The 24,999-nt window shown below is 59.9% G+C and overlaps 1 protein-coding gene across 11 annotated transcripts in view; it reads right to left on the reverse strand.

The window, feature by feature from the left end:
• CAMTA1 (calmodulin binding transcription activator 1) overlaps positions 1 to 24,999 on the reverse strand; it is an 818,028-nt gene that overhangs the window by 83,705 nt on the left and 709,324 nt on the right. For all 11 annotated transcript variants that reach the window (XM_045998968.1, XM_045998958.1, XM_045998935.1 and 8 more), the window contains 3 exons: positions 18,832 to 18,985; positions 4,530 to 4,670; positions 1,172 to 3,018 (listed from right to left, as the gene is read on the reverse strand). In XM_045998968.1, the coding sequence (XP_045854924.1) occupies positions 1,172 to 3,018; positions 4,530 to 4,670; positions 18,832 to 18,985 (2,142 nt within the window). The remainder of the gene's footprint in view (positions 1 to 1,171; positions 3,019 to 4,529; positions 4,671 to 18,831; positions 18,986 to 24,999) is intronic.

Here is a 24,999-nt window from a genome sequence, read left to right on the forward strand (position 1 = left end):
GCTGCTCTGTCCAGACCCCCGCCGTCTTTCCAGAACCCCCTGGAACGGAGCCTGGGCTGCTGGCCGAGCTGGTGTGCTACCTTCCTGAGAGCTGGGGACATTGGTGCCGGATTTTATCTGTGCTTTGCCGTAAAAGAAAGAGCAGAGGGAGTAATGAGCCTTCCGGTCAGAGCTGTAACCGTGAGGCCCACAGTCCAGGTGACTTCCCCGAGGTTGTTAGCGGTCAACCCGTGAGAAGGAGAGACAGGACACTGCTCAGTGGGCCTCAGTGGCCCAGCCACGGCCGCGGGGCGGGGAAAGAACGCCAGCGGACCTCAAGCTGTGGCAACCACGGGACAATAAACAATATTCCCTGATTCCTTATTACACACAAATATTTTACCAAACATTCCTGGTACTACCCTTGCCCTGAGGAGGGGACTCTTGCCACTTTTTAAGGCAGGAAACTGAGTCACAGAGAGGTGAAGTCATGGCAGAGCCCAGATGATGCCCCAGAGTCGGGGAGCGTGTGCCCCAGGAAAGCTCAGGCCACTCTGTCCCCTTCCTATGGCTTCTACCTCAGAGTAAAAGGCAAGGTTTCGTCTTTCCACTCCCCACCATGGGGGCAAGACTTGTGTTTTCCGGGGCCCCGGGCTGGGTGGGGGCGGGGAGGCCACAGGTGGGGCATCCCGGGTCACGGAGCACGCCTTTGATTTTACAGAGGCCGGGTTTACTTGCAAAACTTTCATGGATGGCTCTCCGAACATTGTGCCCTTCCGCACACAGTGGATGGGAATTCGCTTATGTTCTGATGCACTGAGTAAAGCAAATCAAGAATAATGGATATGGATGGCCTGTGGTGGTGATTTCTGAATGTGTTGTGTTTAGTTTTAGCAGCCCTAGGACATTTTAAAAAATAATCATAAAAATAAATAAATAGAAAGCTGAGCAAACCCAGGTGGGATGTTAATACGTAAGAAGCCAGGCTCTGGCGGGAGTGGGGAGGGCCACCGGCCCCCTGGAGACCCGGGACTTTCCAGCTCCGGTGACGTCTGGGAACCACGGCTGGAGAAAGGCGGCAGGGACAGAGGAAAGGGACAGTTCTGTCTGCAGGGTCCAGAGCTTCTCCAAAGGGCAGCCCCATGCACACCAGCCTCCCTGCGCCGTGTGCCGGCAGGCCGCAGCAGCTTACCTCCGGGTACGACCACTCCGGGGAGTAGTCGGTCACCATGAACACCCGTGCACTCGGCTGCAGCATCCCCAGAGCGCCCTGCGCGGGGCTGGCGGAGACCACCTCGGCCACGTGCATGTAGGCCATGGTGCCGGCCCCGCCCTCGGCCCCGCTCAGCTGCAGGCTCCCCTGCTGGGGGCTGCAGCAGGGGATGCACATCTCCGCCTGGGCGAAGGGCGCGCGGGCCCCGTCTTCCGACTGGGAGAGCGCCGCGCCGTCCCCCGCCACCAGCTGGTGCCCATAGATGGTGCCGCTGCCCCCCTCCACGGAGATGAAGTCATTGATCAGGTCGGAGAACTGGTTGCTGAAGGAGATGTCAAAGTGGTCCAGGCTGAGCTCCATGTTGGAGGCATTGCCCAGGCCGGGCTGCGCCACAGGGTAGAGGCCCTGCACCACGTTGCCCGGGAGGATGGGGACCCCACCGGCGCTGCGGATCACCCCCGTGCTCTCGGGCTGCAGGTAGTGCTCGGAGCTACAGGCCTGCAGCTCTCCAGACTTGATCAGGCCCTCGCCCCCTTCGGCAACCTGCGAGGTCTCCATGGTGACCTCCCCTTCCGCAGCCATGGCCTGGAAGTTGGCCTGGAACTGCATGAGGTGGAGGGAGGAGGCGGACTCTATCCTCGTCTCCACGTGGCCGCTGCAGGAGCTGGTTTGCGACGAGGCCTCCGTTTTCACCGTGGGCATCACGAAGGTGCCCCCGGAGTCGCTCAGGCTGCTGTGGGCGTTCTGCTCGAGGGGGAGGGGCTTGCTGGCGTCCTGCAGGAAGAAGCTCGGGGACGGGGTCTGGTGGACGTGGGGGCTGTGGCCCGTCTGGCTGAAGCTGGACGTGTAGTCCTTGTTGGAGTCTATCGCACTGAAGTCCATCTGCTCCAACGTGGTGCTGGGACTCAGGCCGCCGCCCGACGGCAGGAGGCTGGAGCCGGCGGTCAGGGTGAGGGAGCTGGACGCCGCGGCCGCCGCCGAGGACGAGTACGCTTCTTTGGCCATCTGCTGCTCGAAGGAGGTGTCCTCGGTCTTAATCTCCTTGGTGAGGACGGTGGTGAAGCTGAAGCCCCTGTCCACTGGCGGCGAGTGCCGCACGTTGGTGCTGACCATCTCCGCCTTCAGGCCTCCGCCCCCGTACGTCTGGCCCTGCTTTGGGTTATTGAGGAAACAGTCGGGGTCAAAGTTCATGGTGGTCTCTGGAATCTTCCGGCCGCCGTCTAGGGTGGTGGAGAGGACCAGCTCTTCGGACACGTTGGTAGGCAGCATGGACAGGCTCTCCGAGCTGCCGGTGGTGGGGAAGGCGAACTTGTGGCCGTCGGAACTCACGGCCAGGACGAGGCCCTGAGAGGCGTCGGGCGAGAGGAGGTGGTGGTTGGGGCCGGTGGTGGGGGACATGGTGTACACGGCCTCGTTGGTGACCTCAGACATAAACACCGTGGCGCTCTGGGACAAGCTGCCCATCACGGAGGCCACGGCCATGCTGGACACGCCGGTGACCACGGGACTGTCCGCCATGTCCGGGTCGCTGTTGAGCCCGCTGCTGATGGACACGGGGGAGCTCTGCGTCGTGTCGGGCACCTCCACCTGGTTGGTGGAGGACACCTCCGTGCTGTTCTGGTGCAGGAGCACGGGCTTGGCCACCTTGCCGTTCCTCTTCTCGCGGCTCGAGCCCTTGCCGTGGCTGTGCTCATGCTTGCCCTCGGACACGTCGTTGTGTTGCACCTCCGCGTGACTCCCGTACCCCCCTGTCCGCGGCTCGACCTTCGGCGAGATGATGCGGTGTTTGGCACTGTTGCACTTGTGGTGCCCACTGCTGCCCGCGCCTGTGGAGATCAGAGGCACACGTGCGCGCGCACACGCACACACACGCACGCGCGCGCATGCGAAGACAGCGTCAGAGCCGCAGCCGGGATGGACCCTGTCTCTGGGCAGCTGGGGCCTGGCCCAGCCTAGCCTGGGAGCCCGGGCAGCCCGCTGACCCCCGGAGCAGGCGCGTACCCCATGCTCGGGATCTCGGGCTCACTGACCCCAATCCCCGGGCCTCTCACATGCGCCACGAAACCATCCTCCAGACCGGGGCGGGGGGAGGCTCTTTCCTTGGGGTGCCTTTACTACTACTAACAACACTAATAGTAACGCCTCAGGACATGGGTCGTTGGGAAGGAGAAGGTGGAGAGTCTGCTGTCCTCCAGGAAAATCCTTTCCACCTTCAGAGACAGACACGGTTTACTGAAACAGCTCTTGCTGGCCAGGGAGGGTAGGGGGAGCTCAGCCCAGAGTGGTGGCCTTGTCTCTCCCCTCCCCCAACTTTCCATGCCCGTTCAGGCTGCACAGAGCATTTTGGGGGGCAGGGGTTGGAGAGCAATGTTCTCTCTCTGGATTAGCTCTCAGGCACCAGGACCAGATTGGGTTCTAGGCTTTGCTCCAGAGGCGGAAAGGTATCTGCCCCTCTCCTCCGTTTGGCCAGCCTGGGCCTGTTCTCAACTCTTTGTGGGTCAAAATCCCTACAAGACCCAAGCAAAGACAGAGCCCTAAACCTCCAGCCCCGTGGCAGAGAGGGAGAAAGCCCTAGGCCAAGGGCTTCTGAACTCTGGCCAGTCTCCGCAGGGCTTTCTGCACACAAGGCCAGGTTGGCTCTTCTCTTTTCTCTCCCCTCTGCCATTGTTTTCTTTCCATACGAGGAGGGTCACTTCACTTCTGATAAAGGGGTGAATTCTCCCCTCGAGCCTATTATGGCTTCGCCACCATAATTCCTAAATGCATGAAGCCTTTGTGGAGAAGCGACATGACCGTCTAATGGGAATGTGCAATTAAGGCAGACAAGAAGGTTGAGAGCGCGCATTTCTAAAAGCAAATACCGTTATCAGAAAAACAGACACGTGAGGACAGGGAGGGTGGGACACTCTACTCTTGGAGGGGACCGAGGTTAAAGAGAGATTAGCCCGAGTGAGCCCATTGACTCCGGGCTGACCTCCCCGAAATGCTCATGTCAGCCCTGTGCCTGGGCACCCGGGCTTCCTGTGGACGATACTCAAGACGAGGCCTGGAGCCCCAGCCCTAGGCTCTCCCCATCTCCACTGTCCCCATCGCTAGAGGGAGCTGTCTCTCTGGAAACGGCTTCTCCTGCCCCAAGTGGGCTTCCCCACCAGCCCCACGGGCCAGGATGAGGGTGAGTCTGTCCCGGGTGCTGTCCTGCCCTGTCCCCTGCCTCCTGGCCAACCCCACTGGGCTCACTGGACAGCAAGGCTACCTGTGGAGGAGAGCCACACCCACTGTCTGGGAGAGCCCCCTCTGCCCGCTTGCCCCCTCCCCGCCCGCAGGGGGCGCTGCTCACCCAAGCCGCCCGTGCAGAGGCAGTTGTGGGTCCGAGGCTGTGGCTTGGTCTGGTGGCTGTCAAGGATCTGCTGCACCAGCTGCTCCACGGAGAAGCCTGAGCTGCTGTTTCCATTGCTGCAGGTCCACTTGATGCCGTGGACTATGGGGAGAGAGAGGCAGAGGGGCGGTCAGAGGTCACCTGGTGCAGGGGCAGGGCCCGGGACCTGGGCCCTCTCAGAACACGGCTCCCCCTCTGCGGGGAGGCTGGCTCTCGGGGGAGCCGCTGCGCATGGCTGGGGAGGGAGGCCGGAGGATGGAGCGCGGCAGGCTGCCCCATTGGACCAGCACTCCCAGGAGCTCCATGCTGTTCCACTGCCGCCTCCTCCCTTCCCTGCAGTGCAGCCTGGGGAGAGGACGGCCGGGCCTACAGATTTGCTTCTGTTTTCCTGGAGTCCAAGTGCACGAGAGCGGCTCTTCCAGGGGCCCTGGAGTGCAGGAGAGGGGAGCCGGGACCCCCACCCCACCCAGACTGTAGGTAGTGGAGATTTGGACAGGAGACGGGGGCTGTGTGCCCGGGGTGGAGGCCCAGCCCTGGAGGGGAGCTTCTGTTTCTCGTGCTCACCTGACTTCTCGGCCTAGGGGGGCTGCAGGCTAGGCTGTGGGGTGGGGGGGGAATGAAGGGCCCACGTGACCCGGACAGTCGATGCCCACTGACGACCGGCCACCTGCATGACGGACCCCGGGACCTCCGCTGTCCCTGCTGATGGGGTGGATCCACAGATCGGCTGAGGGTGGGCTCCCCAGCTGCCTGCAGGACCGCGGCTGAAAGTCTAGAATAAACTGACTTGCCCACGGGGCCTGTGGGCTGATGGGCGTCTCGCCCACTCGTTCATGGTCCTCCGCTGGAGCTGTCCTGTGGGCTCGCCAGGCATGCGGCCCGGCCCAGCTCTCTCCGGGGGCTTTAGGGGGCCGGTTCCAGGGACAGGAAGGGCCAAGCCCTGGGGCTGGGGCCAGTGCCCAGGGCTCTAGGAGGGACCCAGCTTGCTGTGAAACAGGGACGGTGGGACCAGGCGGTCTGGGAAGAGAAGCAGGGCAGGGGCACGCTGGGGAGAGGCCAGTGGCTTTGCCAACGCAAGGACAATTTCCTTTGTCCTCTGGAGGAGCTTCTCTCACACGGCCTCCAGGGGAAGACCATCACCATGCCCCATGCCTGCCCTCCCTCTGTGAGGCTCCGGGGGGGCAGCTGCCCAGGGAGACTGTCCACATGGCTGGGAGGAGTTGGGTCACATCTGGATGGGAGGCCAGGTTTCGGTGTGAATTTGGGCAAGTCACTAAACTCGCCTGTGAAACGGGAACAGAACAGCCTCCGCCTCACAGGGCGGCCAGCAGGAGAGGCTGACCTCCTGTCTTGACCTTCGTGTGTTCGCCCCAACGAACAGCTGCTGTCCTGACGGTCCCTGGGGTGACGGCGTGAGCAGGCGCAATGCCGGCCTCACCCCAGGGCCTGCCCGATGCTGGCGGGCCTGGGCTTGGGGAAGGAAGCTGCTTGCTGGGACAGCCCCTGGTGGTTCTGCCTTGGAACCCTGCGGAGAGCGCTCCTCGGCCATCACTCCTGGTCACCTCCTTTGTGTAGGACTTCAGTGCTTTTTCAGAGAAACCCCCTCTTGCGTGGGTGTGACGCGCAGGGAGTCCTGGCGGGCGCTGCTTCCTTCCTTCTTCCTTCGGGCACATCGGCCCCAGGTGTTGGCCTCTTCCTGATGAGGCCGGTGGCCCTGGTTCCAGAGCGTCCTGGCATCTGGGGCATCATCACGAGGGGATGGGGCGTGGCTGCTAAGCGGCTCCTGTCCCCGAGCTGGCTGAGCTACCTGGGTGGGAAGTCGTGTCTTTCTCTTCAGATCGCTGTACGAAGGGCCTGGGCAGAGGGTGGCGGGGCAGTCTCCAGACCACCTTCTCCCACCTTGGGATCCCTCAGGGAGCTCTCTGGCGGCCCGCGAGGACATCAGCATTCCCGCTGACTCAGGCCCCACCTTGTCCTTGGCCACCGCAACCAAGGCCCAGGCCAGGGTCTGCAGATCTCACTACGGCTGCTGAGTCCTTTTCTCAAATGAACCTCCACCTGGAAACCCCACATGGAAGATGGATAAGAGCAGAATGGGCCTGGTCAAGGCAGGAGTGAAGGCCATGGTCCGCTCGGCTGACCTCTCCTGGACTCGTTTTGTAGAGGAGGAAGCAGAGGCTGGGGGGAGGGGGCAGGGCTTGCGCATCCCCCCCCCCTTGCACCGAGCGGCTGCACCTGCGGATGGTGTGTCCCAGCCCCTGCTCTCGGGTGGGCCAGGCTTTTTTTTTTTTTTTTTTAAAGCTTCCCAGGAGTTCCTTATGGGCAGTCTGGATGGTGAACAGTCAGCTCTGTCCCAAGCCTGAATCCTGCAGGTCACTGCCAGTCTGGGAGCCCACCGCTGCCGCTCCTTCCTACAGGGACTCTGAGTGGATGCCGGTTGCAGAGACAGACCAGGGCGTTCTCAGGAAAACCCCCACCTGGCTGTGGGCTTGGGTCTCTGGAGAGATGAGCAGTGGGCCTCCCCACAGGGCAGCCCGCCTCCGGCTTCTGGCCGCAGGGCCGCCCCGTGCCTGGAGGTCTGGGTCTTGGGGGTGGGTGGGCTGTTGAATCCCTCGAGTGGCAGGAGTCCTCTGGCCTTTGGGACCACAGCCCCTCCCTCTCTGCGGCCGCCCTCTCCAGTCTTCCTCCCCAGCCCTGCCGAGCAGAGCCAGGGCTCACTTACTGCATTCCTTCTGCCTCTTGCTTTCCTCTTTTCTGTTGTGAAGGTTATAAAATGAAAACCCAGTGAAGGGTGACAGATTGCAAGCAGAGAATTTCTGGATGCTTAATGCAAATTACCTACTGTCTTGGCACATTCGATATGCAGATCAGGTCCCTCCCCCTCCAGTGGGGGCGGGGAGAGAAGCCCCCTCCTCCTCCGAGCTGGGGAGCTGTCGGTTCTGAATGGCAAATACTATCAAGACGGCTTTTAACATGTCATGCTCTGCTTCCTGACACGTAATGAATCAGCGGGAAAGGAGATTTCTATGGGAAAAGAGCGTTTTATGCAGGGAAGGTTAGTAAACACGTGCACTGGCCGCTGTCCCGTCTGCCCCTCACCCCAACCTTGGCAAAATCAGCGAAAGGGAAACTGCATTAAAAATACACTTGGTTAAATGTAAGGTCATGACCGGGGGTGGGGGGTGTTTGTGGAGGGGGGGTGTGAGGGAAGCACAGAAAGAGAAAAGGGAATTCCTGGAAAAATAGCCTGCTGGTGGCTCTGGGTCACGTTTGTCCCCTCTCTTAGCTAGGTCTTGGTGGGAGGCACTGGGCTGCTAATTCCCAGGCCATAGTCGTCCTCCTCAAATGGGAGGAGCCAGCTGTGGCAAATCCCAGGAAAGGGACCTCCTGGGGTCCCCCCTTGTGCCACCCATGCCCGGCCCTGGGCGGTGGTCCCAGGAGGGCTGGGCAGGGTCAGGTATCACAGGGGGAGAAGGCAGGTGTGGGTGGGCCAAGCCCGTTTCCGCACAAGTCGGTGCAGTCCGGGAGTTCCCAGGAGAACCCCACGTTCCACTGAAAACCGGGGTACGCAGGTGCTCCCGTGGACACCCCAGCACTCCCGCTGCTGTCCTGCCCCCTCCCCACGACTCTGGCTGGGGCGCCCAGAGCATTGCCTGCAGGAGGACTGACCAGCAGAGCGGGGCTGGGGTGCCTGTGGCAGGAAACCCCATCCCACTCCTGCGCTGACCTGGCCCGTGTGCAACACTTACCCTAATCACCACCCGCGAGGAGGCAGCTATAATGCGGCTAATATGAATAATCAAAACGAAATCAATGGCAACAGCATGTGGGCCGTGCTTTGGAGAGTATCTTCTGATGAACAATTTACCCAAGAGGCGGCCAACCACTGGGAAGAGAGTCACTGGGCTCTGGGAGAGGGGGCTGGGCACGGGGAGGGGGGCGGTTGCTGCCGCCTGGGGCTGGGTTCTGGTTGCTCCTGTCCAGCCGTGTGGTGGTTGGGAGGGAGCTTTGGCGAGGCAGGCTAGGCCTGAGCCCAGGTGAACTTCCCTGTCACCTCCTGAATGGACAGAACTGTGTCTCCCCAAATTCTTAGGTTGAAGCCCTACGCCCAGGAGACTGTGTCTGGAGACAGGGCTTTTCAGGAGGCGCCAGGTTAAAGGACGTCATGGGCTGGGGCCCTGATCCGACAGGACTCGTGTGCTTGTAAGAAGAGGAAGGGGCACGGGGAGTGTGTGTGCACACGGAGATTCGTTCCACGGTTGAAATGCCCTGGTCTGGGCTCTCCTGGCATGGCGGCCCAGACAGACTTTGCTTCCCCCCTCCTCAGTCTTACTGGCTGGTGCTCTAGGCGCCCCCAGGACAGAGCCACCCGTCCCACACTTGGCGTGCGTGCATTCTAGAGGCCCTGAGATCAGGGATGTTCCGGAACCCGGCACTGTGCTGGCTTCTTGATGTGACGACTACATCACAAATGTTATCTGTCCCCTCTGGAGCCTTGACGGTGGACAGGGCATTGGGCAGTGGTTCTCGGACTGGGGTCCCAGAAGCAATATAACGCCTGGGATCCCGCTAGAAACACACATCCCCACGCCTTAGCTAGACCCACCGAGTAAGAAATTCTGTCTGCAGGCCTCAGATCTGGGTCCTAAAAAGCCCTCCAGGAGATTTGATGCTGGCTCAAGTGTGAGACCCCCCAGCCCAGACATTATGTCTCTAATCCCTCCACAATCCTTTGAGGAAGCATTATCGTCTCATTTCATTCACGTGAGGACTAAGGCAGGAAAGTTAGTGACTTGCCCAAGGTCACACAGCAGGTGAGTGGGGGTGGGAGGGGTTGCAGGGTCCTGCTGTCTGCCAGGGCCTCCCCAGCCCACACCCCTCCAGGGACGGAGGAAGGGCTGGAAGGTTCATTTGTGGGCGGAGGAGGGCGAGCTCTCCCATCAGGAGAGCGAGCATTCCCTGCTCTCACAGCAGGACTCACTTCACTGCTGAGGGACAGGCTGTCTGATTTCCCGGGTGGGGACCGTGCAGGGGACCCCGGGAACCTGGGGCTAGGCTGGGGGCTGTCCCCCAGCCCCCAGCCCATCCTGACCATGGAGGGTGCCAGCGGCCTCAGAAGGGCCAAGCGAGCAGCCAGGCAGGGCCACCGACCCAGGGAGGGAAGTGGGAGGCAGGACTCGCCACGGAAGACTGGACGCCGGCAAGAGAGGGAGGAAGACTTGCGGGACGAGCTCGTCCCGGTTTCCACACCTGAGCTGCCGGGGTCCCTGGGTGCTGCTTGGGCTCAGTCCTCTCGGCAGACTGGGGTGTGCTTAGGAGTAATGTCTACAAAAGACGGGGAGCTCAAAGAAAGCCTCCTCCCAGAGAAGGTGGGATTTGCGGGGGGGCAGGGTTTCGGTCTGAGACAAGGCTCCCTTGCCTGGCTTTCCAGCCATTGGGGGTGGGGGGGGAGGAGACCCACCGAGTCCGAGACCAGGTGCCTGCAGAAGCCACAAATGTCCGCTCTCACCATGGCTGCCCTGAGCAGGTGGAACTTAGGGCAGGGGAGGGTGAGTTTCTCACCTCAGCGTCCCAGCCAGCTGTGCGAGAAGAGCGGGGGGAGCGGGGCCGGGCTGGGGGGACGTGCTGCCTGAGGTCAGGGGTGCGCCTCGGCCGCTCTTTTCCTCACGCACCTGCCATCTCAGGAGGGTCTTTGATTTCTTTTGGCCTCATCTCACTGCATGTTCCCCAAGGGACTTCAGAGATGGGGAGTGGGGCCCACCCCCAGGATTCTGATTTGATGGTGTCCATAGGAGCTCTGAGGCACACCAGGGCCCAGGACACGGAGCCAGACCCCCTTTCTGTTCTGAAACATCGTGCCTGGAACCGTTTGGAGAGGAGCTGGACAGAGTCAGAAAGGAGAGCTTGGAAAGCTCCCCACCTTGCCCCACTGAGGCTCTGGAAGGCTGGTGAGAGCCGGCCCCTCTTTGCTCTGCAGGGCAGAAACTTTTAGAGGTGTGACAGGGCATGCTGGCACAAGCTTGGGTCGCTACAGCAACCACACAGTCCGTGCCTGCTGGAACTGGCATTGGGCTTTCTCTGCACGGAAGAGATTTCTCGGCGCTGTGGCAAGCAGGGGATGTTGGTGACAAAGACGGTCACTCCCCGCACTGAACACAAGGCCTGTGCGAGGGCAAGGCAGGTCCCTTCCTCCTTCCTCATCAGCCTGGATTCATTCAGGACTTCTGCCCAGGTCCTCAACCCTCCGTCATGACCTATAAATAAGGTGGCCATGTGACCTGGCGGACGGGTCCCCTTGGGAGGCCGACGGGGGCTCTGGGATCATCTGGCTGCACGATGGTATGAACTGGGGAGCTCCGAGGCAACCCTGGACCTGTGGGCCCCCTTCCTAGGAGCCACGTGACGGGGGCAGCTGGAGGGGGCCTGCCAACAGCCTCTTGCGTGACTGAGCCCGTTTGGATCCTGCGCGTTGTTGACACTAAGGCTGTCTCCATGGCAACAAGGTCAATGGGAACCAACCGCCACTAGTCTCATCTTGACTGTGTTCTTGTTGACTGGAATAAAGACCCTGCTTCTGATTGCTGGGTTCAACTGGATAAAATTCTCGTTAGATTTGACTCCTTGTATCTAGACACCCACATGCCATTCTGTTTCCTCCACTGTGCCCTCAGCTCCGTTCTCCTACGGGCCCCAAGGACATTTCCAGTAATCTCATCTGGAGGAGTGTGGTGGGGACGGAAGGGTGTGTGTGCCGAGGGTCACAAGTATGGGGTCCCCAAGGAGCTTGTAGTTCCTGGTTCTGGAAGTCTGGGGTCATGGGGCATCATCGTGGGGGGGCACCTTGTTCCCACGGTAGACATGCTGTGGAGAAAGGTCGAGGGCCTGAGAATGGAACACATCTTGCAGGAGGGAGGGGCCTGGGGCCTGGGGGGTGAGGGGCAGGGAGGAGACCATCCGGGCTGTCCAGGCCATATAGGGGACAGCTCCCTGCGCCGGGCGCCTGGCCTCCCACTAGGGTCCCAGTGACATACAAGGCCTGCCTCCGCTGGGTGTTCTCCTGCTAAGCGGGCCCAGGAAGCGACATTGTGGGGTCAGTCGGATGGAGGCTCTCAGAATCTCCTCCCGATTTGCTAAGTGGGATGGTTGCTGAGGCAGGGAATTTCTTGTGCCCTCCTCGGATGAGCGTGAATGTGCTTGGAGCTCTGGCTGTCTAATGTCGGAAGCTCACTGGCCGGCAGGGAAGCTCCAGCCATTATCCCACATCCAGGGAGCCACATGGGCTCTGGAATCTTCTCCCCTGTTCGAGCTTCATGGCGGACCGTCTCCCGAGGCCCTGCTCAGTGGCAGAGACGGCAGGAGGGACCCTCTGACTGAGCAGCCCTGCCAGGCCCCTGGCGGGGGGGGGGGGGGCAGGGGACCACGTGGGACTCTGAACTGTTGCCATCTCGTTTCTTTTGAGCCTCTGGGCTTCTAAGGACGCTGGAATCCGATGCCACCTCCTGGGGTCTGGAGGGGGTACCTCCGTGCTGGGAGGCAGGCAGCACTGAGGGGCTGCCTCTTGGCTCCTAACTGTGTGCACCAGAACCTCCAGTATTCAAAGAGAAGCCGGAAGGCTGCAGATTTTAATACTGGCAACGAATCCAGAATTTTGCACTGAGCAAGTCCCTGTCAGCTCTGGGTGGCGGTCGGACACGGGGCGTGGGTGGCTCCCGTGGCCCCCACCGCCGCCTGGGGATGCACTCCACCCGAGCTTAGTGAGATGGTAAGACAGAGAGGGGCACTCTGTAACAGCCGGCTGGGAGGAGCCCAAGCAGCCCGGCAGAGACAGGAAACTGAAGTTTTTCTCTCTCAGTTTTCCTGCTTGGGAGCCAGAGCCACCAAATACAATTTAGCCGGAGGGAGCCCATTTGCAAAGCAAGTCTGGTCCTGCGAGCAGAAAAGGAAACCAACTGGTCTCTGATGCCCACGGCCTGCTGTCCTCTGGTCAGGGTGGGAGGAGCCAGGAAGGCGAGCTGGCCGAAACTGGGGACATAAGGGGACCCACTCCGCCTGCTCCCCGTGCCGGCAGCCCCCCACCCCCAACCACAGGGACAAGGGAAAAGGGCAGGAAAATCTTCTCCGGGCCCTTCTGTACTGTCTTCACCCCCCCGCCCCCTGATGCTACATCCTGTGGACCCAGGCAGGGAGCAGGGCAGAACCTTCTGGCTCTCACGCGTTCCAGCCACTGGTGAGCGCCTCTGTTCTTAGGGGCAGCACGGCTGCCCTGGCCCCGGGGCCTGCTGTGGGGACACAGATGTGCTCCTGCTCATGGCGCACAGCGTTGCTCACGAGTTTACGTCAATAATGTCTGTAAGACCCTATTATGTGCCTGCCTCTAACACGAGACTTTTAACCCAAGGAAACCTCTAGGGTAACCTATCTTAGGCCAGAGTCTATGGGAAGACTTCATGGGGCCAATTACATCCTCCATTCTTGGTGCTTCCCTCCCACGTGGATGGGAGAACCATCGGATGCTCAAAGAGGCCTGTGGCCCCAGCAGGGTGGCGACCCTGATCTCCACAACACGGGTGGTGGTGGGCCTCTTGCCGAAGCCTGGTTTGGGCTGGGATCGCTCAGAAAGTGCAAGAATCTTATCCGGACCTGTGGAATCAGACAGCCTCAGGGGCTGGTGGCTGACGGGCCGGGAGCCTGCCTTTGATCAATCTGCCCAGGCTGTTTCAGTGACCGCTGCTTCTGGCACTGAGCCAGAGTCTCTGCCTGGCCTTCTTGGGCCTCAGAGCATTGGGTGGGGAGCCCCAGCCGCCTCTGAGCCCCAGCAGTGGCCAGCCTGGCCATGTCCAAGCTCGTTCCTGACTCACCTGGTCCCTTGTTCCTATCCTGGGTGTAACTTCAGAGAAGGGGACGCTGGAAAGTGCTTCCAGGTGAACCTTTCTCACCAGAAAGAAACCTCCAACCCTTTCTTACAACAGATGCCCCTTCCCCAGGCTGTTCCCCTCCCCCCACCCCTATCTTAGTGCTCCTGCCAGCTACGTGGGGCAACGCCTCACTTTGCTGACTGCCTCTTACCGCCCACAGACTCTGGCCAAGACTCAGGAGATGCCTTCCTCGTCAGGGTGGCACCGCCAGCCCCTTAGTCTAGCGGCAGCCGGCTGCGGTCTGATCAGGAGAGACGGAGTCAGGGAGGAAAGGCAGTAGATGTGTCTTTCCCCGGGGCCGCCTTCTGCTTGTTCCAGCCCCAGCCCGAGCCCAGTGCTCCAGAATCACAGAGCAGACCCCTGAGGGCTCCCGCCACATCCCAGACCCCAGGTCCACAGGCAGGGGTGGCCCAGCGCCCCACGTCCCCAGCTGCTTGTGGACCCAGGCCTGGGAGACGGAGTCTGGCTCCTGCAGAGGGCTCGCACCTCGGAGCGCTCTGCGGCTGCTGGCCGCCAGGTGGCGCTAGTCGACCAGGAACGGGATTCCGCGCGGGGCCAGAAAGGAAAGCCTTTGTTGATTTTACTTCTTGATATTCTATAATCACCAGGATTACAATCTAAGCGAAAAAGCAAAACAAATAAACACCGCCCCCTTACTGGATCTTTGGTCTTTGTCTGGAAAATTATGAGACAACAACAGACGCACTGACTACATAAGCCAGCCTTGGGTGCTGCGCGGTCTGGGCAGCTCAGACCGGTGGAGAACGGGCTGGGGGCTCTGGACACGGAGGGTCCCCTTGGCTTCAAGTGCGGGTGGCTGAGGAGCTCCTGGGAGACATGCGTGCCTGCTGCTGAGCCCGCTCCCCTCCAGCCTCTCTGCCACACCAGCTACTTCCAGCTGCGTAGGGTTCCCTGTCTCCAGGCACCCTGGACTTAACTACACGTGTGGGTGCAGGCCCAGGGACCAGGCAGGCTCCCCAGCCAGTCCTCCTGTCTTCCCACCCACAGGTCTCGGGACCTGGAAAGGCAGTTCGAGTAGAGCCAAGCCCAGAGGGGGTTGATCTCTGGGGTGATCTCTTGGGCCAAGGAGGGGCACCTCTAGGGCATCTCTGGGGTGATGCATGGTGATCTCTGGGGCCGCAGAGGTTTGCAGGAAGGCCTGAACTCACTTGGCAATGCAGAGCCTCCTGGCCAGCCAGTGTGCTCCCAGAGGATCCCCTGGGTGGGACAGCTGGGGCACGATCCCTTTCCGGGAAGGGCTGTGAACACAGCTTAAAATTCATGCCCTCATCCCTCATTCTGGATGGCATCCTCTTGTCTCCTGCTAGCTGGGAAGTGGCTGGCATGCCTGTCCCCTCCCAGGCTGCCAAGGAATGGGGCCAGGCAGAAAGCCATGGGTGCTCAGAGGAGGGGATCCCTCCAAGGGCCCCATCTGACTTCCTGCAGGCCCCAGTAGAGCCAAGAGTGGAAGGTCCGGGACACAGTGGTTCAGAGCCACGGTGGTTCTGGGCAGCCAAGAATCACTGCGCGTGTTTCCCAGCAGCGGCATCGCAGCACAGAGCTCCCTGGCATTCTTCTCCACTCAAAGTTGACCCGGGACGATAGGATCCCACCCGCCCGGTCCTTTGCTCCCACTGTGGTGGTTTGCGGGTCCAAAGCTGGGGCTCTCAGACCAGCTGCACTGGAATGTCAGAATTTCCAGGATGAGACATACTGAGCTGTAGATCACATTCACTTGAATTCTCCAAACTCCAACCCTCAGATGGGGCCCGAGACAATCATTCTCAGGCCTTGACCTAAGGCAAGTGATTCTCAGTTGAGACCCCACAGGGACACCCCAGGCTGAGCTCGGTTCTGAGCCATTCGGCTCTGGATGACTCACACGCGTAACCTTATTCCCCAAAGTGTGTTAAGATGGCAGTGCTTAGCACGAGACTACACTTCCCAGACTCCTTTGCAACCAAGGGTAACCATATTACCAAATTCTGGCCCATGACGTCGGAGTGGAAGCATTGTGGACAACCTCTGGGCCCTGTTCTTGAAAGGAAGCAGCTTGCCCTCCACTTTGTCTTTCCTCCTTCCCACTGGCTGGAATGCAGTTACAATGGTAGGAGCTGGACACAGACAAGAGAGCGGCACCCCAGGGATGGCAGAGTCGCCAGCTGCAAGGAGCCCAGGGGGCTGATCCCCGATGCTCTGCGGCTGCCATGTCAACCCGGAACTGCTGTGTGAGCATGAAATATCCTCTTTGATGAAAGTCACTGTTGTTTTGGTCTCTGCCACACCTGCGCCGTATTCTAACTGCCACGGAAGGGTTTGCAAAAGATAGGAAGCATCTTTGGAAACACACTGGGAATCCCTACTGGATATCTTAATTTTTCCCTGTCTTTATTTTTTATTTTTTTCAATTTTGTAAGTGGCATCCCTCAGATGGCAGGTTGCAGGGAAGCCCCCGTGAGACCCAATGGCACAATTGCAAGCATCAAAGTAGGTTCTCCAAGTCAGTACGGCTCAGAAGCCGGCATTTGTGAGATTCCCCCGGCTCAAGAACAAGGATCCCCCCCCCCCACCATCTTGCAACAGGTGAGGTGAGGGCTGTGCACCCGAGTTTGCCTTCACCACCGATAAGCACAACATTGTGATTGAACCACTGACAAGTCTGCCGTAGGGCACAGAAATTTGGAAACATCAGGAAATCAAGCTGTGAAGTCTTTGAAGGAATGTGATTTATGTGAAAATGTGATGAAGCTAATGTGTTTGGCTCCAGCGTCGGGTGGCACGCCGGATTTTGGAGCCCAATCTGATGCCTTCTCGGCTCCCCGTGCACCTCTGCCTGCCCCCAACGCGGTTCGCCGGTGCCCTGCGTGTGTTCCAAGGCTCGTCGAGCGTGACGCTTGACTGGGGCCTGACTTCCAGGCCGTGCGTCTCTAACCGGCGCCACGCGCGCACGTGCACGCTCAGGAACCGCGTGCGGCTCGCTCCCCGCCCCCGGATACGCGGGAGCGCCAAGTGTTATTAGATTTACGGGGAGTTGGTGGTTGTTTTACATCATTTTCATGATGCATTGCAGACTTTCCTCCAATTCAGTGTCAGAGGCTGACTCCGGTCTGGACGGCACCTCCTAGAATTCACAGAGCTTAATCCCCTTGCCCCTGGGTGTTCCTGTCTGTCACGGGGAGGCTCCCGCATGGCTGGGGAGAGGGGATGTTGTGGGGAGGTAGAGGCAAGGAGGAAAGGAAAAGGGAGCAGACAGAATACAAGAATGAGGACAGTGGCCATGGGTGGCTTCTAGGCCAAGGGCCCTCTGTGTATGCTGGGGAGGACCCAGGACCAAGGCTCGGACCATGTGGACACCATGAAAGGCATCTTTGCCTTCGGGCTAAACTCTGGCTAACACAGTCTCCAGAACCTCCTGGAAATGGGGTGAAATCGTGGTCCCAGTGCTTCGGACCTGACTCTGCAGAGGCGGGGGTGCTGAGCTGGGCCTGGACGGGCCGGCTGGGGGCTACGGATCTTGGTACAGACTCTGAATTCTTTCTTTCACCTTACAGAAGGGGACTGGGGTGCAGAGGGTGAGCGACTGGCCTGAGGTCACACAGTGAAGCGGTCACAGAACAGGGATGTGCCCGCCTCTTGGTTCCCCGGCTTGGGCTGCCCTGCCCTGCCCACGTGGCATTGGGGACCTCTGTTACCGAAGCCATCGCTCAGACCCCTGTGGGGAGTGGACCGAAGCTGGGCCCAGACACTTTACACTCAACCCTCCGACCAGTGTGCATGTGCCCAGCACCATACAGGGCCCAGGGGACGGCGGAGCACAGGGAAGTTTCCTGGGGGTTAGCTGCAGGGTCTTCCTGGTTTCTGGGAGCTCTGCAGAGTACTGAAGAGGTAGGGGGGCCCCTCTGGTGAAGCACGGAGGCCAGCTTCAGTCTGGGGTCTCCCTGGAGGTCCTGAGGCAGCTAGGCGGGGGGTGGGGGGCCGTGTGAAGCCCGGAGTGGGGCAGGGCCTACAGAGGAGCTGATGCGTCTGCTGAGGGCAGAGGGATGGAATACGCAGACGAGGACGGGGAGAGTGACCCACCCTGGGGACAGCGGGAGGTTTAAACAAGATGCGTGTGTCATATCCCTAGTTAAGGAGGATTCCACGGGACACAGCCGGAGCCTAGAAGGCCCCTGGGCCTCCTGGTTCTAGATTCCTGGAGCCAGGGCATCAAGGCCAAGATCACAGGGGTTCCCCCCCACCTCCTGGCTCAGGAGGCTGGCCCAGTCTCGGGGACCAGCCCCTGGGTGACTGGGCCTTGGCCCATTGGGGTTTTCCTTCCCACCTAGACCCCTCTGCCCTTCCTGTCCCTAACCCCAACCTTGAGAATGGGGGGCAATGCCCCAGTCTGAGCTCTGAGGACCTCTCAGGATGAGCTGGTCACTGTGGGGACCATCAGGCCTCAGCCTGGATGCTCCCAGCGACAGGACGCTCATGGTCCCCCAGGAAAAGACATTTCAGCTGCTCCCTGTGTATATGTCCATCAGCCTCTTTCCTGCAGCCCTGCTTCCAAGGGCGGCACGGGCTCTGAGGGACCCGGGGACCCCTTCTCTGAGGTCCTGTATGATGACATGCCTTTTCACTGAGCCTCAGAGAAGAATGTTCTGGAACCCTGGGCCCTGCACACTGGCTGGGTCTTCTCAGGTCCGGCAGACCCATGTCTGTTCTTCCTGAGTCCAGGCGGCAGGGAGAGGCCACCGAGAGCCCCCAGCGGCTGCCAGTGGAAATGAGGCACAAGCCGTGCCCAGCTCTCCAGACTCCCTGGGCGCTCTGCATTCAGAGACATGCACCTGTCAGATGCTTCAGGGAACATCACTTTGCTGGCAAAATGAAATCCAGCTCATTCTGGTCATCAGCATGTCACCCAGTCTGGGAGCCTCCGGCGGAGCCAGCCCCGCGTCCAGGAGCAGATGGGCTGGGGACTGGAGGCAGGCCAGTGCTGGCCAGCCCCTCCTCTGTCTCCAGGCCTCACTGTCCCCGGCCCGCAGCTGCTCGCCCGTCTGCGGCTGGTGAGACAGCAATGCCTGGCTCCCTTGGTTCTACTCCTCACGGACATGGCCTCATGCCTCTGAGCCTCACCGTTGCCATCTGCAATGTGGGCCCACAGTCCCTGATGTTCTGGGTCCTGGCTACTGTGTAGGGGGCTCAGAGAGTCAAGCGAGAGTAGGGTGGGAGGTGACCCTTAGGAAAGCTACAGTCGCTAGCGTCCGAGCAGGATGACCACAGAGGGCCTCTGACCCGCCCGCATGGTGCTGGCCTGGCCTCCAGCACCGGACCCCGGGCCAGGTGGACCAGGGCTACTCAGTACTCACACATGGGTTTCAGCTGCCCGATGAGCTCCTCTTTCGTCCATTTCGCCCACTCCTTCTTGTCGGTGTTGATGGAGCAGAGGATGGGGCCGCAGGGCTTCCCGCAGTCCTCGATGGCTGGGACGTTCAGGTAGTGCACCAGGACGATGTCGGGGTTCTGCAGGGAGAGTACAGAGACGGGCAGCATGAGGGAGGCATGGAGCCCATCCAAGGGGACGTCCCCCCCAGCAGGTGCAGACAGGCCGAGCGTCCCCACACCAGGCTTTCTCATTCTTGGCACCGCTGACATCTGGAACCAGATCCTTCTCTGGCGCGGGGCTGCCCTGGGCACTGGTTTCCACCCACGGGAAGCTAGTAAACCCTGCCCCCTCCCCAGGCATGACAACCAGGAGTGTCTCCAGCCATTACCCACTGTCCCCCGAGGGACAAAATCACCCCCAGCTGCGAACCACAAGGGCCGATTGGTGCGTAAAGGACCACACATGAGGCCGGACATATCACTGGTCTAGCATCCAGGACTTTATGCTGATGGCCACTCAGGAGCTCTGGCCCCTGGTCCGTGCATTTCCTCACCACAGCTCGCTGGACGCCCCCCACACAGGCATCATCAGCCCCTTCTTCCCCAGAAATGGAGGTGCCCCACGTCTAAGGGCTGGACACCGCCCTGCCCTTCGCCCGTGGGCTTCTCCCTGGACGAGCAGCCCCATTAGCGTGTTAGTTCTGAGCAGCACCCAGGAGGCGGCTGTCGCTCAGAACCTCTGGACACTCCCCCTGGGAAGCCTTTAGAACAGAAAGAACGCTCTGTGTGAAGACCTCATTTTGTCCCCAGATGGTTCTATGGAAATGGGTCAACCTCTTCCCATGAGAATCAATTGTAAACGCCCTCCAAGCCTTTCTGCCTACCACCAGCTCTGCTAGAGACCTCCCGAGGGGATCTGGTGGGGCAGGAGCTTCCCTGCAAAGACCATGAACCTTCCATGGCTTTCTGTGGCCCTCCAGAACCCAAGGCCATTTACTTGGCCACATCAGGCCTGACAAGTTTTTTGTTTTTTGTTTTTTTTTCAAGATTTTATTTATTTATTTGACAGACAGAGATCACAAGTAGGCAGAGAGGCAGGCAGAGAGGAAGAGAAGCAGGCTCCCTGATGAGCAGAGAGCCTGATGCGGGGCTCGATCCCAGGACCCTGGGATCATGACCTGAGCCGAAGGCAGAGGCTTTAACCCACTGAGCCACCCAGGCGCCTGGCCTGACAAGTTTGTTAAAAACCAAAAACCAAAAACAAAAAACCCAATCATAACACTTTAGAGTGCATCTGGGTAAGTCCAGAAACACCTTTTACCCCAAGCAGAAGGCATCGCTTAAACCATAAGGAAATCTCTAGCAATATATTAATAAGCCCCAGGGAGCTGGGGATACAGGCACTTAGAAGGCTTTACCCCCAGGCTTTCCGCTAGACCTGTGTCCTCTGCTTTTTCTGAGTGACACCTGCTGGCAAGTCCTGGGAGGGCACGAGGACCTCCAGCATGGAGGAGGCCAGGCCTACCGTTGCCTTTTGGGATGTGGTCAGAGCGAGAGTCACAGATGATTTTGTGAATCAATCAGTGCGTTCATAAATAAAGACCCAAGAGTACGCCACGACCAGTACGAGAAAGTAGACTGGCATAATTTAAAAAGATTTCCAATAAGGGTTGAAACACGGAGGTTTTTTTTTTTTTTTCTTGCCAACGCTCAGTTAACCAGGAAATTAAATCAACACGAACAGGGGCCTTCTCGTTAATGGCAGCTTTTCTGGATTGCGGTAATCACGCTCCTTCATAACGCTGATAATCCCTGACATCGGCACAGTGCGTTATTCTTCTCGGGGCACTTTCCAGCCATTATCTCCTGCGGTGCCCGAGTGCACCGGGGAGGCCGGCCAGGCTGGACAGGGCCAGGCAGGACCGGGGAGAGCGCCCTCCATCTGCAGCCAGTGGACTGCGGCAAAGCTGTGTGGCCGGGGACAGAGCCTGGGCTGGAAGCCAGGGTTCGGACTCCAAATACCGGGCCTGCCAAGACATCTGGTGGCCTCTTTTTGGCTTGGTCTAAGTGCTCTCCCACTTTGCATTTCACTTTATCCTTGCAATATGCCCCAGAGCTAGGTAGGTAGGTCTGTTCTGCGCATCGCATGGATGGGGAGTCGGGAGAGATGGGTGGTCCTTCCAAGTCCCTGCCTTGTGTTCCTCCTACAGACACACTGGGCTCCCCAGGGTTGTGTCTGGGCTGGGGGTTCCTGCCTGGGCCTGGGCCTGGCCAGGTGGCAGCACAGATGAGGAAGGCTCAAAGGGCTGCAGGCCCCCCAGAGCCCCCGGGGGCTCCCTCTGATCCCAGCCCCTGAGCAGGAGCACACGGGAAAGGAGCCAGGGTGTCAGCTGCTTGGGAGATGAAAGGGCTGCAGCTTCCTGCCCCATGGCCTCCCTGAGCTCGGCTGGGGTCCTTGGGGAGGCTGTGGGGGGTGGAGTAAGGTGGTGGGAGGGGAGGTGGGAGCTTGGGGAACAAAGGGCCACCTTCACCGTGCACCCAGAGTTTCAGGAAGCTCTGTCCCTTCTTCAGGGCCTAGCTGCATTTCTGCATAACCAGCTTCCATTCGGTCTCTGAGGACAGGCACAAGGATTGCCTCCTCCTCCAGGAAGTCTTCCCTGATACCTCACCCTCCGTACATCCACCACAGCAGGATGGGGTTTGTGTCTTCCCAGTCTGTGGGCCTCTGCCTCCTTGAACTCCTCACAACAGGGGCAGTGTCTGGCAATGACTGGTGCTCATTTCGTGTTTGTAGAATTGAATTAGGCTGTCTTGGGACTCCCCATCCTCACGCTTCCCAGGCTTGTGTGCCACCGACATCTGGCGTCTCGTTTCTGGGTCTACGAATGGCAGAGCGGTCTTTTCCGAAAACGCGTTCCTAGGAGGCCAAGAGGCAAGGCTGATCCTCACCCTGTCTCTGGTCTCAGGCCTCTTGGAGAATTTGATGAAGGCTGTGGATAGTCCACGCCCAGCCTCAAAACCTACCCAAGGCTCATCAACTGTGCACTTCAGGGATTCACAGATCCAGTGGCCTGTGTACCCCGCATCTGTAAACACTGATCTAGGGAGTCGAGATCCATCACTGTTCCTGTTGAATCGGGGAATGTGCCCAACATGGAGGCTTTGCCCTGGGCCTGTGGCTGCTCGGTGGCCTTGATACAGTCGGGAAGAAGGTGCCAGCCCGTGAGGGTTCGAGGAGTCTGGGCTTGGGATTAAGAACCACAGGAGCAGATGGCATCGTGGTCTGTGTCTCCAGCAAAGATTCTGTCCTCGGGCCTGGGGATCCTGCGGCTGAAACTCCCAAGCTGAATCTTAAGGGATGACTTCCTGGCTGGGACTGGTTTTAAGACACATTAAATGGAAGTGATTAAAGTGTTTTTTTAAAATTTGGGGCACACATTGCTTCTTGGCAACGTGGCGATTTTATTCATTAGTGGTACTTTTTAAAAAAAAAAAGATTTTATTTATTTATTTGACAGAGATCACAAGTAGGCAGAGAGGCAGGCAGAGAGAGAGGGGGAAGCAGGCTCCCTGCTGAGCAGAGAGCCTGACGTAGGGCTCTATCCCAGACCTGCTCTGCTGGCCGTGCACGGGGGGCTTGCGAGCCGCTCGCCCATGCCCTGCTCGGGGGGACCCGGCCGAGATGCAGCCCAGCAGACCCGCCAGGACTCCGGATTCTGGCCGGTTGTGCGCAACCTGGCCTTTGTCTTCCTGGGCTGCTCCCATGTTTCCCTGGGGTTTGCCACTCAGGTCCAGTCTTACAGGGTGGGGGGCATACGACAGGCTGTCTAGAGGCTCCTCCCTGGGTGAGGGGACTTCTGTGAACATACTAGACCTGAAGCCCACAAAGACAGCAGGACCCTTGAAGATGAGTCCCCCCCCACCGAATTCCAGGAGGCCCAGTCTGGTACCGAAGGCCTGGGAGAGGGAGATCTATGGGGGGCGGGGGCTGCGGCTGAGGGTAGGTAAGAGTCTCAGACATTCCAGAAGATTCGGGAAAGCCCCACGGACTAGGTGATCCCATCCCTTCCTTTTGATGCCTCGAGCTCGTCATGCGCAGGCGGAAACAGCCACCACAGGGCCCCTGAGAGGAGTGACAGGAAGGAGTCCTGCTCCTCTAAGTCCCGCTCACCACCGGACCCGGCCTCAAACCAAACCGAGCTCTGACATTTTTCCGACAGGATGACTGGAGTGAAGCTAGTGGGCAGTTTATTCGCTTAAAACGCACTCCCTCTCCACGGCAGCCCCTCTGTCCTGGTTCTCCTCTGAGCACACGGGGATTCCCCTTCCTCCACGCCGCCCAGCGGGGTCCTCGTCTTTCTCCTTTCTTGGTGACCTCACGCAGCATCACGGCCCTACAAGCACTGTGTGGCGAGGATCCCAGCTTCCTCTCCCCAGCCCCAACTCTCCACATGGCTCAGGCTCACTGTCCGACTGCTCCTCGACGGGCCCTGTCAGGGCTTCCACAGGACCCCCGACTCGCGGGGCTGAGCCCGATGTCTGCGGGGCCCACCTGGCCCTCCCCCCGCCGGGCACGTCATTCTTCTTTCTCCTTCCCCCTCCATAGCCAGTCCCAGTGAGCTCTGGCATTTCTCCCGCCCACTCTGCCGCCCACCCCCGCTGCCTGGGCTCTCAGCCCTGTCGCATGGACCTTCCAGGGGCCTCCTCACTTCCGCTCTGGCCTGCGTCCCCACCCGCTCTCTCGGGCCAGCAGCCACGGTCCTGTGACTCGGGGCAGCCCCCTGGCCCTGCGAGGGAAGCTCACGCTCCTGACATGGCTGAGGCAAGCCGGTCCACGTCTCTGCAGAGCCGCTCCTGGCCTCATACCCGCCTTGGCCCACCCGGCCGGACAGTCCCTTTCCCCAGACGGCCTGTTCTCTCCTGAGCCCTTCTCCAGCTGCTGTGCTCTGGTCCACACGTCCTGCACATCTCAGCCTCACCTCTGCCCGCACACCTGATTCTGAGACCCCATGGAACGGGGCCCCCCTCCTGCGGTCCCAGCACCCGTCACCGCTTCCTGTTTGGCTCTCACCCCATTCCTTGGTTCTGAGCAACTACTGCTTGGCCCGTTTTCCCACCCGATCTATGAGCTCCGCAGGCCAGGCTCCTTCGGTGTCCGACTCCCCAAACCAGTGCCCGCACCTGCCGCGTGCGGAGGGTGCAGGACAGCTGAGTGACCCCTGGGGCACGGGGCATGGACCCGGCCAGGCTGCCGACCTCGCTGGGGGAAGTGGTATGGGGACAGCTGTCTCCTCCTGGTGACTCAGCATTTGACACCTACTCAGGAGATCCCCACGTGTGTCTTCCTGAGGGACGCACAGACTCAGGAGAAGGAGGAGGTGTCTGTCCTCTTGGAAGTGGGGCGACAGCACCTGAGGGGGCCCAGGGCTAAGCTGGCCCCTTGACCCAATGCCACCCCAGTTTTCATCCGAAAATGTGAGGTTTGGATTCGGGGGCTGACCTAGTAGCTCCAGGCTGCCAGGACTCTGCAGGGCAGAGACGCGTCTGGAGGCTGAACGTGCTGGAAGGGTGTGTCCTGGGGGCCAGTGTTAGTTGGTCTCCTAAGACACTTTTACCAAAGGGCATATTTCACCTGACCCTTGGGGACAAAGGGAAGTCGAGGGAGAACAAGCCAAAGACCTTAACGTCTAGAAGCACAGGAGGGGTTAGGAATGTTCCAGAAAGGGGATGCTTTGCCAAAGTCACACAGGCTCCTTTACGGCAGGACTGGTCAGTCTTTATGGCACCCTGCTTGGCAGGAGAGCCTCCTGGGTGTTGCAGTAGACAGGCTTTCCAAGCTTTTTTGAACGTCAGCCTGAGCCCCTCTTGGGACCTCAGTGTGCTCTGGAACACAGATTGGGAACCATTGCTACAATTCAAAGCCAAAGGAAATGACTGTCAGCAGCTACTGGAAGACAGCTCCTCCCAGCCTGTTCTTGGGTCTCTGGGGCATCGGGGTTTTAGATGCCCCAGAACCATCCCCTTAACCCTGGGCTCCCTCCCTGGCCTGGCCCGAGGCCCACATGGCATTTGAGTTTCTGAGGAACCCCTGCCCCGATGTGGTGCCCTGTCCACACGGCTCTCCCCTTCCTGGTCAGCCCGGGCAACGTTCC

Source organism: Meles meles, chromosome 1 (genome assembly GCF_922984935.1).
Source record: "Meles meles chromosome 1, mMelMel3.1 paternal haplotype, whole genome shotgun sequence".
Taxonomy (NCBI): Eukaryota; Metazoa; Chordata; class Mammalia; order Carnivora; family Mustelidae; genus Meles; species Meles meles.